At 43.2% G+C, this 21575-nt stretch overlaps 2 protein-coding genes across 2 annotated transcripts in view; one reads left to right on the top strand and one right to left on the bottom strand.

Annotated features, from left to right (window-relative positions):
- The window catches only part of LOC307118620 (trace amine-associated receptor 13c-like), a gene marked incomplete at both ends in the record, with an annotated part of 186017 nt that overhangs the window by 117143 nt on the left and 47299 nt on the right, over positions 1-21575 (top strand). The gene's annotated exons all lie outside the window — the stretch shown is intronic.
- On the bottom strand, positions 13147-14213 carry LOC307119132 (trace amine-associated receptor 13c-like; the record flags this gene model as incomplete). Its single annotated transcript, XM_079805211.1, has 1 exon — positions 13147-14213. The coding sequence occupies exon 1, from the start codon at positions 14158-14160 to the stop codon at positions 13147-13149; it is 1014 nt and encodes a 337-aa protein (XP_079661337.1). The 5' UTR covers positions 14161-14213.

Raw genomic sequence — 21575 nt, 5'->3', positions numbered from 1 at the left:
GTGAGATGAGTCACGTGTTGGCTAACAAACCTATCATACATTATCATGATTTTAAATGCAAACAATGTATTCACCTTAATTACATATGAAGTATGCGAGCAGATGCATGTCGACAAGAATTTTTATTTGGGCATATACTATTTCATAACTACAGGACGACAGCAATTGATGCTAATGTCAGACACCTTATCGTCAGCTATCAATAGACATCATTGCTGTCATGTAGAATGATAAATATAATTTCAACTTACCTAGAGCTTGCAAGGCTGTTCGATGAATTTCTCAAACGAAAGCAATCAGCACAGTCAATGCTGTAACTATTTTAGCAAACAATCCACCAGACCCTCAAACGCAAGCAAAAGCACCCTTAGTTGATACTGCAATAATTGTATAATAATTATTAATTGACGAAACAGTTTTGGCAGATTTGCAAATTTGTTTTCACGCTCTGGAGAGCATCAAATGCATCTATTTACATCATGTTTTTGCAGCGGTGAGTAAAGTAGCCAATCACAGATATAGCTGTTGATCTCTTGAGTGCGATCAGAGGTGTTTAAGTTAGTCAGAATCTCACTGGTCAAAAAAACTGAGTTTTGTTCAGGGCTGAGTTTATGCAGGCTCACAAAACCTCTCATTAACAAACAAAGTGAAGACACGACGTTAGTAAGATATTTATTGTTGACAACTTAATTTTTAAAACGGAAATTTGTGAGACTGCGATGAACTGACAAAACAACAGCATTTTAGTAATTGTATCGATTTTGGCTTGCTTTCAAGACTATAGTCTATAAAATCCATTGAACTATTTGTTTGTCATGATGCTAAGAGGACTGACGGCCAATTGCATGCTGCAAAGTTTTGGAAGTGACATCTAAATATCCACCTATGTTTTCATCCACCTATTTTTATGTGCATTTAGGGATATCGCATCAAAAAATGCTGAATGGAAACGCCAATATGCGCATGAATTCTAAAAATGTGCATAAAAACTGTATGCGCTCGTTTGAGTCGGATACATTTTCTATCCGATACGAAAACGTGCGCATAAACTACGATGGAAATGCATAATGTCCCGCTTGTTTACTTCGAACCGGAATGCGCTCCCACTTTTGACGCAAGGCTTCATGGGGTGTAGGAAACTTGTGGATAAATACTGGATTTACTCTGCACGAGAAATAAATATCCTCCTGAGACCCAGAATGTTTTGCCACTGTAGAGGACATTATATTTTAGTTAATTTCTCTAACAACATACACAGTTTTAAGTCTGAATATTCTCATAAAATATTCCCATTTATTACTCCCATTATTGCACGTCTTTTTAAATAAAATTTGTCCCAAAAACACATTAATATGCAAATTAGATACAGTGTATAGATGCATTGAATAGAATGGGAATGGCATTTATGGCCATATTTTACACACTTATTACATAAAGTAAAATGGTATATCAACTGATTCCATAACATAGTTAAGAATCATCTTTATTCAAAGTTTGGATAAAAAAACTTGAAGCATAATTTGTTGGTGAATGAAAAAAAATCCCATTGTTTTTGCCTATTCATGTCTTTTAATTTCATCTTGAACGAGGGCTCTGGCATGGCGGTCATCTTGGAAGAGGGCTCTGGCATGGTGGCCATCTTGGCAGCGGGCTCAGGACTGGCGGCCATCTTGTCTGAAGACACAGGCTCGGCGGCCATCTTGTCCGAAGACACTGGGGTAGCGGCAGTGTCCGCTGGAAGCCCCTGGCGTGGCGTCCATCTTGACTGGAGACACTGGCGTGGCGGCTGTTGTTGTGAGCAGGTTCTGGTGGGGAAACCACAGTATGGAAAGGTGCTGAAAGTTTGTGTCCGTGAACACACGAATCGCGACACGATTGTTTCTGTGCGATATCGGGTCCCTTGACGAATATTTGAAAATAAGAGATACTAATAAAAAATCAACAATCTAAATTAAATCACAACTAATCTTATGATCAGCAGTTTATCTAACGAAATCACATACAATTGTAGTCAGATTAAATTATTCATGGAGTCAGATTGATAAATTGGATCTTCGCATTTTAATAAATTAAAGTGATTTTTCCAGAAGCACCAGAAAATAAATACACACACAGAATAACTTCAACCAGCTGCTGGATTCCGCCGTTGGGCCAGTGGGTGGAGCTTACACTGGTGACAGTGATGGGCCAAGCTCCGTGGCCATCGGAGCTTCATGCATGGTGTCCGCCGGCATGAGAGTCGGACGCTCTAACAATGAGGCTAAAGGCTGCAACCTCTAGCGTCAGTCGCTAGGGCGTCTTTTGAGATCAGAGGAGTGAGGTTTACTCGCACAGCGAGTACTAGCTGGCCTCCGTTACATAAGTGATTCAGGAAGTGCTGCTTAATGTTATGAAGCAAGAAGAATAATTTTGTGTGCAAAAAACCCCCCAAAAATAACAGTCTCCTTCGCTGTTTTGCAACATTTAATCTCCTACTCATCAAAACAAAATCACAGACCTCTGGGCACAATGTAACATCAGTGTATTGTGTGTGTTTGTTTGCATATGTTTTCTTCACACCCTTAATGAACAGATCACTAGAGGATTGTCAATGCAGCAGAACTCTGAATACAGAACAGGTGTTAACATGACCCACAGGATTACTTCTCAAATACATGATAGACACACAAGTGGATGTCCCTAGATGATTAGTTTCTGTCTGAAATTTTTTAATAAATCGGTCAAAGTTGCAAAGTCACTGTCTGAATACCAGATTAGCAGTTTATCAACACACAAGAGTCACTATTAAAATGTGTCATTTATTCTAAAGAAAAATTGCACAAACTGTTTTCCAGCAAAATATTTTGCAAAAAAGTTTGACTACATACATTTGCTTAAAATTATTACCACACAATCTTATTAAGTGGGCCAACCTCTGTTTGGAGACAGCCTTTCCCTTCTGCTGACCTCCAAAGCAGACAAAGAGCTGCTCTGAGCTTCTGAAGCTCTGCATGCGTTCCACATAAACACAAAATGCGCGAGCACAGGACACAGCAACATGAGAGCTAATTCTTCCTCCTCCGGGGTCAGCACTTGCAAGTTCACCACTTGGTCCATGAAAGGAGTGGTGGGAACCTTGGGCACATATCCGGGCCAGGGTCTCAGGATCATGTGAGACAGGGCTGGCCTGAACTCAAGGCATGATTCACTGACCAAAAATGCATCCAGGTCCCCCAGCCTCTTGAAGGAAGTGAGCGTGGTCAGGAGCACTGTTTTTAGAGAGAGGATCTTCAGCTTGACTAACTCAAGTGGCTCAATAGGGCTCAACCATCAAGACCTGCTCCTCTTCCTACCTGACCTTGCACAGTGTCTGTGCAAGCAGGCTTACTGGGGGGAAACACAGGTCCCGGGGCCAGCTGTGTGCACATCTATGCTGAGGGTCCCCTCAGTCAGGGAATAGAACAACTGGCAGTAGGAGGACTCATGGGAGCCAAACAGGTCTACCTGTGGATCCCCAAACTGACTACAGATCAGCTGAACCACTTGTGGATGGAGTCTCTATTCACGGAACAGCATGCAGTGACTTGAGCCACTGCTGTCTCCAGGAGACAGCGGGCGGGCCAGTGTTGAAGCGGTCTCAAATGCATCAATCCAAGCAATGTTAGTGATGTTATTGTGGAACTGAAACAATAACAAGTTAAACAGTATTCTGAAACAAGTTAAACAGTTGTCACAGGTCGGGGCGGGCCAAACCAGACTGCACCCACCCCTGGAAACCCGGGAACCACCCCGAGGAACGTGTCAAGGACCAGACAGACAAGGGAATAAAATAATACAGTTTATTTATTATTGTTAAAAGGTCGATGAATTGGATAAGTCCTAATTAAAATCTTCTTCTTGCCACCAGGACAGTTCAAGAGTCTACCGACCTCCCGGGACGGGAGGGGAGGGACGTTCGTGGCGGACCGGAGACTCGTCGGAGGGGAATCGGGGGGGAATCCCCGCGCCGTCCAGGTAGGTCACCGGGTAAGTATTCCTCTACGGGACTCAAGAGGGGAGGCCGTGGTCAGACGAACCCCATTCAGACTGGAACCAGGTAAGTATGCCGATGCGAGGGCGAAGCGAGTCACTGGGGTTACTCCGGAGGGAGGTACTCAGAGGTGGGGGCAAGCGAGCCACTCTCTTCTTCTTCTGAGCAGGGTACAGGCTTCCAAATAGGGCGTGTGGGGACCACAAGGCGGGGGGGGACACTTTGAGCGGGGCGCTCACGTCAGCTGAACACTGGGACAGACACAGCACAGTTTCGACGGTTCAACAATATGTGAAGCTTTTCATCTGATATACCTTCTCTCCTTTCAAACGGGGTCAAGACTTCCAATAGGGGCGTGTGGAGACCACCAGGCGGGGAGGACACTTTGGGCAGAACGCTCCACTTCAGCTGAGCACTGGAACAGTACAGCAAGGTCTCAACGGTTCAACAGTATGTGAAGCTTTTCAACTGATATACCTTCTCTCCTTTCGAACAGGGTCAAGGCTTCCAATAGGGGCGTGTGGAGACCACCAGGCGGGAAGGACACTTTGGACGGAACACTCGACCACCAGGCGGGGAGGACACTTTGGACGGAACACTCCACTTCCGCTGAGCACTGGAACAGTATAGCAAAGTCTCAACGGTTCAACAGTATGGGAAGCTTTTCAACTGATATACCTTCTCTCCTTTTGAACAGGGTAAAGGCTTCCAATAGGGGCGTGTGGAGACCACCAGGCGGGAAGGACACTTTGGGCGGAACACTCGACCACCAGGCGGGGAGGACACTTTGGACAGAACACTCCACTTCCGCTAAGCACTGGAACAGTATAGCAAAGTCTCAACGGTTCAACAGTATGGGAAGCTTTTCAACTGATATACCTTCTCTCCTTTTGAACAGGGTAAAGGCTTCCAATAGGGGCGTGTGGAGACCACCAGGCGGGAAGGACACTTTGGGCGGAACACTCGACCACCAGGCGGGGAGGACACTTTGGGCGGAGCACTCCACTTCAGCTGAGCACTGGAACAGTACAGCAAGGTCTCAACGGTTCAACAGTGTGTGAAGCTTTGCAACTGATATACCTTCCCTCCTTTGAACAGGATCAAGACTTCCAATAAGGGCGTGTGGAGACCACCAGGCGGGGAGGACACTTTGAGCGGGACGCTCACTTCGGCTGAGCACTAGAACAGACACAGCACAGTTTCAACAGTACATGATATATGAAGCACTCAGCACTAGCGGGGCCGGGTCTTTTCAAGCCGGAAGTTGGGCAGTTGCTTTATCAAGACCCTTCGTTAGAGACAGCGGGTGGAAGACTGTAGGAGAGGAGTGCACGGCAGACTTCTATTACTTCTCCACACACAAATTTCACTTCACAGCACAAACCGTGTAAATCTTCACTTCAGGCACTGCAATTCTACTCGCACACCGTGCATTCGGGCCAGCACTCACCCACCGGTCTTTTCTCCCACCAGATCGGATCTCGTCCTCGATCAGGGCTTGACTTTGCTCCGGGAAAGCAGAAGAATGATGCAGCGATCACCACATTCGGCAAGGAGAGGACAGAAGTTGGAGACAGATCATTAATTCACTCGGTGTAATGCTCACTCGTGCCAAACGTTTTCCAAACTCTCCACACCACTTCAGTGTTAGTGCATATAAACAACGGATCAAATACTCATCACTTGCGTCTTTCTCACTACGGACGATATTCCTCAAGTCTTCGCTGCCAAATACTTCACTCCTTCCTTCCTCTTCCCCAACTCCAATCTTCCCCACTCCACAGCCCAGCCTCAATAAAAAGAGCAACCTGCTGACAAACACAGCATCATACGGGAGGAGAACCACACCACACAGTCTGTTTTCTCTCTGTTTTTAAAGCCTCATCTCAATAGGTGTCCCTCTCACAGCGTTCTCTATAATTGCCCCACACCTGCTGTCACTCAGGCAATCAGCCCCGCTGCCATGGCAACAGATTCCCAGGGCATAGACCGGGTGTTCACTGGAAAATCCTGCAACAGTATTCACCAGGATCTTAGTCCCGTTCGGTTTGTTTTGTCACCCCGTGACACAGTATTCTGTGTTGAGGTAATATCATGAAAGTACCCTTCTGATCGATCACTGCAAACCAATCCTGGAGGCAAACAACATGAGGATGAGTTTCTGCGTGAGCATCTTGAATGGGAGATTGTGAAGAGCCAAGACACGCAGAAGGCTACAACCCCCTGCCTTTCTTGGATACGATGAAGTATGGGCTGTAAAACCCTGACTTTATCTGGAGGGACAGCCTCTATTGCGCCACATGAGTGGCACCAGAGGGACAACAGATGTACCCTCAGGGGGGAGTGTGGACCGTTGGGGCCCAACCCCAGAAGCACAGCGTCCCAAAGTTGAAGCAGTTAGTGTGGTGTGACACTTACCTAGCTCCGTGGGTCCTGTGATGGACTGACTAGGGAGGCATAAGGAAGCTGCGTGGAGGCGGCCTGTCTAGGCCTTGGATGGGGGGTGCGGACAATTCCCCCAGATGGCAGAATGATTCCTCCAGATGGCAGCACTCCACCTGCACGCTCCACCTGTGGAATGTCCATGCAACCTTTGCTGGCCGGTCAAGGGTAGTAAAAGGTGCCTTATGGCAGTAAACAGTGCCTTCCATGACTTCTGTACCTTCTCATGCACTGCCAGGATGAATGTCACTGGGGTGGTATGCGGCTGTGAACCATGCAAGCGGAGCCTCATTATTTTTAATGTGACCACACCCACGCGGGTAAAAAGAGATTCACATGCTAATCGTCCACGAGAAGGAATGCAAAACTGTAAACACCCCCCATCACCTTAAAACAAAGCATCAGCTTCATCATTCTTCTGCTTTTCATAAGTTTGAAAGACATGCTGTGAGTTTACCTTGGATTTACCTCAGAAGAAACAGAACGCGATTTTAAAATGAGAATTTTTAAGGTAAAACATTTCTTCTCAATTATATTAGCATTATTGTTGCATAAACTTCACATTGTAGGCGACTAGTTGAACTATTGCCAGACTAAAATGTGTGAAATCAATGGAAACATGTTGAAAAATGAAATATAGACAGGTAGGCAACCTTTCAATGCTAAATAAAGAAACACGTATGACATGAGAATATTTATATGCTCTATAATATTAAACACAGCGTGATATAAAAGTAGAGTTGCCAACTGTCCGGTATTAGCCGGGACGTCCCGTTTATTGGGCCTAAATGTCTGTAGTCACTGACCAAAGGGCTGTTCACATACGTTGCATCTTTTGCGCGCTCAAGTTAATTATTTTAAATGTAGACGCGCGACAATCGCTCTCAAATAGAGAGCAACGCCGTCATGGCGCTCAATGTGGTGCAGCACGCTCGTTTTTTCCAGGCACGTCTGTGCCACAGTGAGATGAAAAAGCTTAGCAACGGCAGACACCACAGGAGCATTTAGTTTGTCGGTTTAGTTTGTTCTGCAAACTAAGTGTGTGCGAGTAAAATGCTTTTAAACGTGGCAAGAACATCCATTTGTGTATGCATTTGTAGATTATATTGTAAACAAATCATTATGACATTCACGGTGGTACCTGAAAACAGTTGTGTAATTTTTTTTCAGGATTCTTTGATGAATAGAAAGTTAAAAAACTGCATTAATCTGAAATAGAAAGCTTTTGTAACTTTTGACACATTTAATGCATTCTTGCCGAATAAAACTTATTTCTTTAAAAATATTAATTATGAATCAAACTATTAATTAAAACATTTTTTTTACTGAACCCAAACTTTTGAATGGTAGTGTATAATGCTACAAAAGCTTTAGATGGTTTGTGTGTAACAATTTACATTGATTTCTATGATGTTAAAATGATTTTTATTTTATTAAATTGTGCATTAATAGGTTGAGCAAATCAAATGTGTTTATATCTGATAACCTTTTATACACAAACACTTAACTGCAGACACTGAAATGACATACACTGTAAGGTACAGTACAAATATTTTGAGTGTCCCCTATAAATAACCACGTTTGTCCCTTATTTTTGTCCCACTTGTATATTGGGATTATGTTGTGTTGTAAATAAATGCCATCAATTCAGAAAGCCATTCTTTTAATCTCTTCACATTCTTGTTCAAGTTCCCTCACAATCCCATTCAGCTGGTTCAGCCCATCAGGGGAGTGTCTTTGTCTCCCCAGGTGTGAAAAACATTAATATTCATGATGATTCACCTCCTCCCCGCATAAGCCTTCCTGACACAAAACTCCAGTCTTACAAATTTTAAATCAATATATTATTTTATGTGAATGAGTGGCTAGAGTGATTTTTACATCGTCTTGATGCAAAAATTCTAGTATGGGTTTTATGGCCTTATTTTTTTCAACAAACCACGCATAAACACCATTTTCTCAAACTACAAACTTTTACATAAATGCTGCTCACATATTATTGTAGCAGAATTTGTGCTGAATATAGTGTAATCAGACTTTAGCCACAGAAATAAGCTCAAATGTCAGGGCATGTCAAAACACCTCCGGGGCCCAGAAAACAGTTCAGGGTTCAAGCTAAAGCTCTTTAAAGTCAGTATTCTGAAGTAGAAGTGTTTTTTTCTGTTATTTCTGTATTAATAGCTACATTAACTCTTTCCCCGCCAGCGTTAAAAAAAAAATATTTTGCCAGCCTCCGCCAGGGTTTTTGATCATTTTCACAAAAAATTGAATGGAATATCTGAGCATGCAATATATCAAAAGAAAGAGAAGGCCCTCTGCTTTTAAACAAAAAAAAAAAAAACATTTTATTCTGGCTTTATGCATTCCTTTTTTATCAACACTTAAATATGGGTAAGTTTAATAAAAAAGCAACATTTTGAACAAAAAGCATAGAAAATCAGGTTTTTTGTCAAAGACTACATCCAGATCAGACTGATGATCAAACAGATGGAGTAGATTGAGTCCATCAAGTTTTGATTAATGATGTTTAATGTTGATGATCACATTATTTTACATATGTATCTGCTTACATACAACGTTTTTCGCTTCTTCTTCGCCTGTGTTTTGATCAGGAGATTATGTACTCATTCAGAAGATGCGTAATAGCGTCCCCCTAGTGTATAACAGTGAAAACACGGAAACCCGGAAAATTCCGTGTTTAGTCGGGGAAACGTTTTCTCACAAATAACAGAAAATGCTGTGTTTGGCGGGGAAAGAGTTCAAATGTAGCCTTCAAATATTTTTCAATTAAGTAACCATTGCTTTAAGATTAAGTGAAATGTCAGTAATAAAATGAAAAACAATACAAAATACACATATTTTTTTTTCATCTATATCACGTCAATCCTTTCAATTTAATCAACTTCTCTGTGATTGGTTACAATGCTCAGCCCTGCAAACAGAAATGTTGTAAACATGGACCATTTGAATGCAGCCGTCTATCTGCATGTATCTAATTAAGTGTCTCTGGACTCAGTAAAACGGTACTGCAGAAAGACTGGTATCATCACATTTTCACAATTTCATTATCTACTTTGTACCAAAGTAGATAATGAAAGTGAAGTATTGTTGTCAAAAGTAGCCTATACCGGGGGCCCGTTTCAGTAAGGAGGTTCAACCAACTCTGAGTTTAAACCTGAACTCTGAGTTGACTTACTCTGAGATGGGAAACTCTGAGTTTTGGGTTTCAGAACAGCTGAATTGAGGTAGTTCAATCAACTCTGAGTAGACTGACTCTGAGTTAAGCACATGCACTCCAACTATGAAAAGCCACGATCAATGGAGCTCCGAAATTACGATTCACCATGGCAACAGCACCCAACAAAAAGATGTTTGCATACTTCCGGGTCAATATGTAAGTTTAATTCTTAATTATTTTAATTAAGATTAATTTTCATGGTATCCAAAAGGCAAAAAAAGAATGTGGCAGCAGCTAAAAATGAAAAATAAAAACATAATTCAATCAGGTAAAACTTTACACATAAAATGTTCATGGGTGTTGGTTTAATGACTTTTGACATATTAATTAAATATCATTCAGGGTCCAATGTGCAGCAGCTTTTCTCACATATACCTTTTTCACAGTGATGACGCGTTTTAATGGTCATCAATATCGTAAATCCTGCAACGTTTTTTGTATTGTTTTTTTTTTTTTTAAATGTATGTACATTTATAACACTAATACTTTGTATTATATTACTTTTGCATCAAATTACAAAAAACAAGTTACCGCTGCTATGGGAGTGATGGTGAAAAATAATATCTTTCTCTCTTTTCACTTCCGTTATCAAACTCACTAAATTTTTTCCCTCTTTTTGAAAGTTGCTAAATCACTATTGTGGAGTTGTTCTTTTGCTATTTGAGCAAATGGGAACACAAAAAATACATATTTAATTTAATCTTTCATTCACCGCTATAAAAGTTAACCCTATGACGACTTCCGCTCTGAGAAACCCAGAAATGTGAAAAGGGTCTATGCTCTTTTCACATAATGAAATGTTCTCTGATCCCACTTGTTACATTTATTAATTAATGACATTAAACAGTTTACTTCTACTCAGGCCAGCCAAACACCAGCAACACTGACAGATGAAGAGGAGATGGAGGAAGAATATTAACATCCAACAGGAAAAAGAATAAAGTTTTTGTAGGAAATAAAGATGACCATAAAAATTGTAAATAAATGTATTTTACAGCTGTGGTGGTGGTTATGCCATATATCTTGTACTACCATCTAGCAGAATCCTTCTATTCCATACAGTAATCCGTTTTCAGAAAGTGTGATGATAGGAATATGAGTGGCATCAATGCGTCCAACCACTGGAAATCCTAAAGGAAATTCTAGTTATCAGGTTACTTCTAGAGGTTTATTAAGTGAACGTCAGGATCCTTCCTGTATAAAAGGACATGCCATTTTTGTCAGTTTGACAGTGTCCCCATGATGAAAATATAAGCAATGAATGAATGTACCTCCACTGCAAAGAATGCTTTTCTCCCTATGTATTTTTGTCAAGTGGCAGATCATTTAATTTGTTTTAAGTAAACTTTGCTTACTTTAGATTTAGATTACATTTATAATTTGTTGATATTTGTACTTGAAATACGACCAAAATACTCAGTAAAAAAAAGCATTTGTGCAGTTTGAATGAATGAATAAACTATTTAAACACAGCTGGCGCTTTAAAAAAGGGGAGGAGACTGAAAGAAACTCTGGGTTTACCAAAGAAAACCTGCTCCTGACCAGGTTAGGTTCACAGAGTAAGTTACCCTGGTAACTGACTCTGAGTATAAGTTACCTCTCTTTTAGAAACGGGCTTGACTTACCCTGCTTTCTCTGGTTTGACATACCTCCCATTCTGAAACAGAAAACCCAGAGTTTCCCTTATTTCAGGGTTAACCTACTCAGAGTTTTCACTTAACCTCCTTTCTGAAACGGGCCCCGGATAGGCTACTTTTGACAACAATACTTCACTTGAGGTAAAGGGATAAGTTTAAACAGTTACGCTTTCCCGAAAGCGCTGGAATACAAGACCAAACAATTGTTCCTTTTGAAAGGGGGGTAGCTTACATGGGAGGGCAGAAGCTGCTAGGCAAATTAAGAAAATGTCAAATTTTTATGGATAGAAAATTGAGTCTGGCAAATTTGTATTCATACCCATAGCATATTATTATGACTATGTAATGTTGTCATGTTAATATTGTGGATTATCAATATATCTTTGTGGGGGCCCCTGTACATATACTTGTATATAACTGTGCTGCACTGGAAATTTAGTTTATCTTTATTAATAATGTATAAATGCCTAGCATATGGTGATATAAGCAGGGGAGTTTCATATTAAGTGTTTGCTGTCAAAAAGCTCTTTTTTGTTAGTTTCATCTGTCCATAGAACGTTTGAAAAGTGACATTTCAAACGCGACAGGTCCTATGTTCCTATGGTCAGCGGGCTTTTTTTGCAGCAAACACTTAAGATAGGTTTGGTGCACACAGGGATAAAAAGTACCCCATGTGTAAAATGAAATACTCTGCTGTATCTTTAATGGTGTGGGCCTAATTTTCTGTCAGAGGTCCTGGACAGTTCAGATACATGGCATCATGGATTCGATCAAATACCAACAGATAAAAATATAAAAACCTGACAGCCTGTGCTAGAAATCTTATTATGAGCCATGTTTGGATCTTCCAACAGGACAGTGATCCAAAAACAAACATCAAAATCAAAACAAAAAAAAGGTCACTGAGCACAAAACCAAGCATCTGCAATGGCCATCCCAGTCCCTGACCTTAACACTATAGAAAATTAGTGGGCTGAACTGAAGAGAAGAAGCGTCAACATGGATCTGGGAATCTGAAGGATCTTGAGAGATTCTGTATGGAGGAATGGTCTCTGATCTCTTGTCAGGTGTTCTCCAAACTCCTCAGGCATTATAGGAGAAGACTCAGAGCTGTTAACTTGGAAAAAGGAGGTTGCAAAAAGTATTTAATAAAAGGGGGAAAATAATTGTTCCCAACGTGTTTTGGAAAAAAACATTTATTTCATAATGTGAGTGGCCATATAAGCTAAAAACGTACAAATTAATTTCTTTGTAGCCGGAGTTTCCAGTGCAGAAGCAAGTACAGACATAGTGCAGACATACTTGATAGTGCAGACATGCATAGGAATTGCATAAAATAAAATATAACAATAATATAAGAAACAAAAATTTGAATAATGCTATATAATACATTACTAGAAATCTAGAGAATATATGTGTATAACCCTCTGATGCATTTTATAAGCCATTTTAATAATTTACTTTCTGATGACCCACCATAATGCATTTGAAACTTACACATAGTTCTATATGACTGTCCTCTTTTTTTGTGTTTTTGATTTATAAAAAAGATGACTGAAAATGAAGCATAAAATAAATAAAATAAAATTCCTTTATAATTTATTTCATTAGACTGAAGATTTGTGATTCTTGCTCAATTACTTAATAAGCTAAAAAAACAACAACAACTGAACATGTCACTTTTATTGTGTAAAAAGACGTTTACTTGTTCAATTCTGACAAAACTTGCATTGCATCATCAAAAACTTGTTTATCTACCTTTATGACTTTAAAACAATAATGCTGTTTATGTGAAAATGCTCTCAGAGTGACAGTTTTACCTATTTAATTACAATTGATTTTGTGTAAAAAATATTGACCAGAGAGGATGCTGGCTGAAATATTTTCAGAGTTAGGATGTGTTTAACTGTATTTTTAAACCAGGGATAAAATAAAGCATAGACCAGAGGATTCAGACCTGAGTTTGTATACAAAACCCATGTCAAAACATTTATGGTTGTGGAAGAGGTTACTGATGTAGAACAGATATAGTATGGAATAAAGCAGAGCAGATAAGCTGTCACAATGATTCCTAATGTCAGAGCAGCTTTGCGCTCAGATTTCCTCTTCACCGAACCCTCCATTACACATTTTCCACCATTCATCAGAGAGTTTATAACTTTCACTTGCTGATGTACTACATAAAAAATCCTCAAATATAAAGTTATGATCACGATACAAGGAAAAATAAAAGACATGAACAGATCAATAACTCTCCAGGCAAATCTCATCATAACAGAACACTCTCCGTAACACATGTCTGTTCTGAGTGAAGTATCAAAATATCCATTATTAATTACAAAGGCAGTGATATAAGCTGAGGAGCAAATCCAGCTCAGACAGATGCTTATTAAAGTTTTAGCTGTGGTTATTTTCTGTGGGTACAGTAAAGGGTGACACACAGCCACGTAACGATCAACAGCAATTAAAACTAAATTACTGAGAGATGCTGAAAGAGGCACCTCAATAAATATTGAATAGAGTCCGCATAAGGTGTCTCCAAAGTACCAACATGTCTCAATCAGCCTGGTGGTCTCCATGGGCATGACAATTCCAATAAGCAGGTCGGCCACAGCTAGAGAGAGAATAATCAGGTTGGTTGGAGTGTGAAGCTTCTTGAAGTGAGAGATGGAGATGATCACCAGCAGGTTCAGAAACACAGTCCATGCTGAAAGCAATGGTACACATGCATACATGATATTGTATTCATATCTGGAGCGTTTTCCCTTGATACATGATGAGTTGATGGCAGGAAAGCAGTATTGCGTCTCATGATCCTCTGTCTCATAGGCCATGAGTGAGTCTCCTCCTGTTAGGAGTTTGTTCTGCTCTCCTACTGTCCTTTCATTTATAAAGTGTCTGGATCAGACTGACCAACCCATCTACCACCCACTCTGATGCTGCATAATGTTGTAATTATATATTCATTGCATGCATTATTATATATAGCCACATAATAATAGGTTAAACGGTACTAAGTTTTAATTAATATTTGCATGCTTTTATTCACATTACAAACTTCTTTTACTATTTCTTTTCACATTAATTGTTTTTCTGTCCGTAATCAATTTTTAATAATATGTTGCGGCCATCATAAGTGCAGCATCAGCTCCCATTCCTCTGCTCTCTCCACTGTAATTCCTTGACCCGCTTCCTGCCACTAAGGCGGCAGGGAGGTCTGGGCCGGCCTGTTGGTGTTGCAGGGAAACAGGACACTTTATTGATCGGTGTCTGGTGATGGAGGTGGGGACACTGTTACGGGTTCCAGATGCCCCACAGGCTGCCCCGATCAAGCTGGGTTGTACCAAATACCCGTGAGTATGAAGGGGGGTACATATCAGGCTTTAGTGAATTCAGGATGTAACCAAACCTCGATTCATCAAAGCCTGATTCAACATGAGCCATTGGATATGAACCTCATGGTTAAGGTGTGGTGTGTGCACGGGGATGTGGCGAACTATCCCGTAATGTTAAATTTCGGAGACAAAAGAATAATGTGGAGGCTGCAGTTAGTCCGCACCTCAGACATTGGGCGGAAGGTGAAGTTTAACTGCGACAGGGCTTATGACCCTTACAATGCGGAATGGTCCAGCAAAACGGGGAGAAAAATTACGTGAATCAGACTGGAGAGGTAAATTCGAAGTAGATAGCCACACTCTTTGTCCACAAACGTAGCGAGGACTCTTAATCCTGCGCTTATTGGCCGCAACGGTCATGCGTCTTCTAGCTCGACAGAGAGTGGACCGCACTCGCCTCCAGGTGCGTTTGCAATGACTAATAAAAGCTTGTACAGAGGGAACATTAGACTCAGAGTCTTGGGACGCAAACAACGGCGGCTGATAGCCTAGACAACAATGGAACGGAGACAGGCCGGTGGCAGAGGATGGCAGCAAATTATGGGCGTATTCAGCCCAGGAAAGATGCTGAGACCAGGATGCGGGATTCTGATGGGTGAAACTGTGAAGAATACGGGCGACAATCTGATTGGTTCGTTCTGCTTGGCCGTTCGTTTGGGGGTGATAACCGGATGAGAGGCTAACAGATGCCCCAATCAGGTGACAAAACTCTCTCCAAAACTGAGAAGAGAATTGGGGACCCCTATCAGACACTATGTCTGTAGGTAAGCCATGAAGCTTAAAAACATGATCAACCATAATCTGGGTCAATCTGGGTCAGGGAGTTTAGCGAGCGGAATAAAATGGGCCGACTTAGAGAAACGATCTACCACGGTTAGAATAACGGTGTTACCCGCCGAGAGGGGAAGCCCGGTGATAAAGTCGAGAGCTAAGTGAGACCACGGTCGTGTAGGCACCGGTAACGGCCGAAGCAGACCGGCTGGAGGGGAATTGCCAGCCTTAGTCTGCACGCACGTAACGCAGGAGGCAATAAACCGGCGCACATCACGCTCCAAAGAGGGCCACCAGAAGCGCTGACGGATAAAAGCGAGGGTGCCCCGGATGCCGGGATGGGCAGACAATTTAGAGGAGTGTCCCCAGTGAAGGACCGCTCGTCGCGTGGATATGGGAACAAAAAGAAGTCCCTTAGGAACATTGCGCGGGACCATGACTCGAGAAAGAGATCGCTTTACCAGCCTCTCTATTCCCCAGACGGACGTGCCAACAACACAACCCGAGGGATAATCTCCTCAGGTTCAGTCGATAACGAGGAGTCAAAAAGACGAGATAGCGCATCCGGCTTGGCGTTCTTAGAGCCCGGGCGATAAGAGATAGTAAAATCGAACCGGGTAAAGAACAGAGCCCAGCGGGCTTGACGAGCGTTAAGTCTCTTGGCCTTACGAATATATTCGAGGTTACGTGATCTGTCCAGACCAAAAAAGGAACAGGGGCTCCCTCTAACCACTGTCGCCACTCGCCTAACGCTAGACGAGTGGCGAGCAGTTTGCGGTTGCCCACGTCGTAATTGCGCTCAGCTGGAGAAAGACGGTGAGAAAAAAGAGCGCAGGGATGTACCTTTCCGTCAGCGACGGAACACTGAGAAAGAACAGCCCCGACCCCCACCTCAGAAGCGTCGACCTCGACTATAAATTGTTTAGTGAAGTCAGGGGTAAGGAGGATTGGCGCCGTAGTGAACAGGGACTTTAGAACGTCAAACGCAGTCTGCGTAAAATCTGACCACCTAAACTGGGACTTGACTGAGGTCAGAGCAGTAAGGGGGGCTGCCACTTGACTGAAACCAGGTATAAAACGATGATAAAAATTAGCAAACCCGAGAAAACGTTGTAGCGCGAGGCGGGACTCGGGCACGGGCCAGTCAGTGACCGTCTGGACCTTAGCGGTGTCCATACTAATCCCTTCTGCCGAAATAACCGAACCCAGAAACGTAACTGAGGAGGCGTGGAAAGAACATTTCTCAGCCTTTACATAAAGTCGATTCTCCAATAGCCGCTGAAGGACACGACGAACATGTTGGACGTGCACCTGGAGTGATGGCGAAAAGATCAAAATGTCGTTGAGGTAGACGAACACGAACACGTTGAGCATGTCCCGTAGGACGTCATTGACTAAGGGTTGAAAAACTGCACAAGCGTTAACTAACCCGAAAGGAAGGACTCGGTATTCAAAGTGCCCGAGGGGCATGTTAAACGCGGTCTTCCATTCATTCCCCTCCCTTATACGCACCAGGTGATAGGCATTACGTAAATCGAGCTTCATAAAAAACCCTAGCTCCCTGAAAGACCTTGAAGGCTGATGACATCAGTGGCAACGGATAAAGATTCTTGACAGTGATGTCATTCAAACCTCGATAGGCTATACAGGGACACAGAGAGCCGTCCTTCTTCTTAACAAAGAAGAAACCGGCTCCCGCAGGAGAGGAGGAGGGAACGATAATACCGGCGTTGAGCGAGTCAGAAAGGTATATCTCGAGCGCCTCACGTTCGGGAGTAGACAACGAGTATAGTCTTCCCCGAGGGGGCGTGGTACCCGGGAGAAGATCTATACTGCAATCATACAGGCGATGAGGCGGGAGAGAAGTGGCCCCAGAGCGGCTGAAAACCTCCCGCAATTCGTAATCACCTGGCTCCTCCTGAAAAACAGTAACAGACGAGACAGGGGGCACAGCAGAAGACAGACAATCAACATGACAAGACAACTTCCAAGACAAAATAGATCCCTCCACCCAGTTAAGCTGAGGATTGTGGAGAACTGACGACGGACGGCCTAAAACCACTGGAGAAAAAGGGGATTGAAAAACAAAAAAAGAAATAGTCTTTCTATGATTTCCAGAAACAGTAAGAGTCAATGGAGAAGATCTTCTCTTCACCCTAGGAAGGGAGCTGCCATCAAGAGCGAACAGAGGGGTGGAGTCTTGTAAGTCTAAGAGAGGAATACCCTGTTCCAAGGCCCAAGTCTCGTCAACGAAGTTCCCCTCCACCCCAGAGTCAATCAATGCAGAGCAAAAAACTGACGATCCCGGCCAGCGGAGGTGTACAGGAAGAGAAGTGCAGGACTTAGATCGAGAGACCCATGATGTAGCGCTCGCCAGTAACCCTCCACCTACTGACGAGCGTTGGCTTTTACTGGAAAACTGGAGACAAAATGATCAGCGGCAGCACAGTACATGCAAAGGCGATTCATAATCCTGCGTTGGCGTTCCCGTATGGATATATGAAGCCCCCCTTGTTACATTGGCTCAGGATCAGCAGTGGGTGGTAGTGGCGGCTGTGTCACCGTGGAGGGGGAAAATAATGAAGCCTCCATTCTGCGGGCCCTTCGTCACATATCAAACCGTCTCTCGATGCGAAGAGCCATCTCGACAAGGGAATCAAAGCTGTCCGGGGAGCGCCGGATCATTCCATCCCCTTGTGGTGGCCAGGGTACGAAACTCAATTGAGTAATCAGTGACTGACCTCCCCTGGCGTAAAGTGGAAAGGAGGCGGGATGCTTCGTCCCCGTGTGCAGACCGGTCAAAAACTCGGATCATCTCCTCCTTAAAAAGAGAAAACTTGAAAACACAGTCTACCTCTGCATCCCAGTTCACCGCCGCCCACTCTCGAGCCCGTCCATTGAGGAGAGCAATCACATGAGCCACTTTAGACCGTTCCTTCGCAAAAGTCGATGGCTGGAGGGAAAAAACAACCTCGCATTGGGTAAGGAAAGATCGACACTGTGAGGGCTCACCAGAGTAGCACGGCGGGTTGTTAATACGCGGCTCAGAAGAATCGCGCTGTCCAGCCGAACCAGTGGCCTCATGGTAGTAGTGGAACTGCTGGGTAAGATCTGAGAGCTGGGCGGTCAAGGAGTCCACAGCAAGCCTCGCGGCGGATAAATCCTCCACATGCTTCCCCAACAGGGCACCCTGGAGCTTGACGGCGTTGTGAAGAGGATTGCCACTCGCCTGGTCCATCTCTTGGTCGGATTATCCTGTTAGAAGAAAGGATGATGGAAGACCAGGGAGGGGTGCAATTCACAGTCTTTAATTAACAAAGGAAATCGTCCTCAGTGATAAATCAGAACATAAATGTCTGGCAGTGATCTGAGCCAGAACCGAGTCTGCCAAAAGGCTGGATAACTATAACACAGGGTTCCACGAAGACGGAGGCCAGGGTCCCAGTGACGCCTACAGCCGGTTAGGGAAGGCTTTGGTAGCAGAGAGGGTGAACAGCCACGAGCAGGCGCCGATCAGGTACTCTGCAAACAGGCACAGCTGGAAAACACACAGTCTAGAAGCAGAATAACTCACTAGAACAAATGGTATCTAGTCTAGCAGACAGACAAGACAGGGTGAAGTCATGAACGTATCTCATATGTAGTGAATGAATAATCCGACAACAAGACAGGGAAGGAAAGAGAATAAGAAGCTGAGACAATCAAGGAAGAAAAGGGAACAGGTGAGGAAATAGGAACGAAAGGGGAAACAGCTGTAAGAGATAATGAGCAAAGGAGAGGATGAGTGAACGTGATTGTGTGAGTGAATGCGTGAGTGCGTGAGTGACCACAAGAGGGAGACAGAGAAAAGGGGGAAGAAAACCCAGGATCATAACACAGAGTCGGCTGTACAACAGAGGAACCAGACTACATGAATATGTAGCATCTTAGGGTTACATATATTATTAAATTAAATTAAATTAATACAATTAATAGGGAATTATGGGTATTAATATTTAGGGATTTATGATGAATCATAACAGGTTATAATCGAATCATAAATCTCCAAAATCACCCAAAAAGGGGAATACCTAACCTAGGTTGCAATTAACTACGGATATATATCTGTATTAAATAATCACAGAATAACCTCTAAGTTTATTCAAAATTCCTCTGATCCATTCTGTTTAACAAATGAGCAGTACAATCCTGATCAACTTTCACTAGGTCTTCTACCCAATTTTCGGGAAGTTTATCCCTCTGGCCACAAAGGACAAATTTTCCGAGTTACTCGTGTTTTGTGAGCAACAACAATGACAATCAAAACGTGGATACCATGGTTTTAATAATGATTGATACTACGATTACATACGACTAAATAAAGGATACATGCATATACAGAATAATGGAAAGTAAAGAGGATGAGGAGAATGGAAAGGAAGAAGGGTATGATCGTGTCCGATCCGACACCTTCCCAAACGTAACCACTCAGCAAGAACCTTCATCACCTTAAACAGGGGTACAATCTTAAAACAAATCGAAATTTCGATAGAGGCTTCTTTGTGTTGTGTAAAGCAAGATGCGTGCGTTGGAGTTTCTCAGAGTGTTCGTGCGCTGAAGCGCTCTCTCTGTTTGGTCCTTCCGGAGCTTAGTCGGTCTGCGGGAGATTTAAAGGTGTTTAGAAGGGAGTGTCTTGGAAGGGAAAGTTCATCTCGTCCGCCCTGAGAAGGTTCCTCGTGCGCAGTGATGCACGCGCTCTGATTGAGCGCGCCGCCGGCCGTGTCGCAGAGCGCGTCGTTCTTCAAAGGAAACAACCAGCTTGGCTGGGCCCCGCCAGCTCGCGGCCGAAGCCCGCGCTGATGTGATGGGAGGAAAAGGAAATGTGTCTCGTCGGAGTCAAGATGTGCTTGTGTTTCTGTCCTTTAAAGTCCATTAACCTACGCCCATCTTCCCTGATATGACCAATCGTTGGTGTGAATTTCAGGTGGTAGAGAGTTTCTTTGTTCGGACTTTATTACTCAATGGAATGTTCTTGCTGGAAGCCAGAATTGGTATAGTTTCACTCCAAAAGGACTAAACATACTAGCGGTACATCTCATAATCATGTACTTTGCACCATTGACTAAGAAAAAGAAAGAGGAACCTTTAGACATCAAACATGCCTTGGCTTAAATGCATAAAAGCAGTGTATCTTCTATACAGAGCCATTTTGAGCATTTAAGATGGCTCTTACATCACGCAAACATGAGAAATATAGGGAGCAGGCATATACTAAGGGTGCTTTCACACTTGGTTCGATTGCCTGGACCGAACCCGAGTTCGATTGCTCCCCCCTCCCCCTGCCCCCGCTGGACTGTGTTCATATTATATTATTTGGATCCGAACCGGGGTGCGTTTGCGTCATCAAAGCAGCAGCTGTTTACCCGGTTGCTTAGTAACGATAGCGAACGTGAAGGCGGCAAAATGCATAGCGTTGCTCACCTCACTTTTATATTTTTGTTTTTTAACCATTGGTTTTGTTTCTAAAGCTTCAGTACGTAATGGAACTTGCGTCCATATGCCTCAAATGTACTGCAATGCTCTAAAGAATGCTGAAGACGAGCAGAAATGAGGTTTACAGCTCTCTGCTTGCAGTATGTCAGTCACGCTCATCTGGAAAATTAGTGAAACACACACACAAACACACATTTTTATCAAATCATCCGTCATTAATAGCGGTTCACTTCCGCGATTTAGTACGATTGCGTTCACATCAGCAGCGAACCGTACCGGAGTTCACATGAACCGTACCCCAGACCACCCTTTTTAGGCGGACTCTGGTACGGTTTGCGGGTGCGCACCCGAGTTCGGAAGACCGTGTTCACATCATCCAAGCGTACCGAACTCTGACGTCAATCGAACCCGGGTGCGCACCAAAACTGCTAGTGTGAAAGGGCCCTTAAGAAATCATCATATATGTAATTTCTGGGATAGTTTAATTAAAGGCTAAATAAAGAGGAATGCTTGTGTATGTGTGTGTTAAGGTCATCCCCCGGCCATTCTCGACTGAAAGGTGGCTTAGGGGTCCGGGCTGATTAGGATCTCATTGAAGCTCTCACAGGGCC

Source organism: Gobio gobio (genome assembly GCF_949357685.1).
Source record: "Gobio gobio genome assembly, chromosome: 22".
In the NCBI taxonomy this organism is placed as follows: Eukaryota; Metazoa; Chordata; class Actinopteri; order Cypriniformes; family Gobionidae; genus Gobio; species Gobio gobio.
Note: the sequence above shows the minus strand (reverse complement) of the source record. Positions and strands in the feature narration are given on the sequence as shown.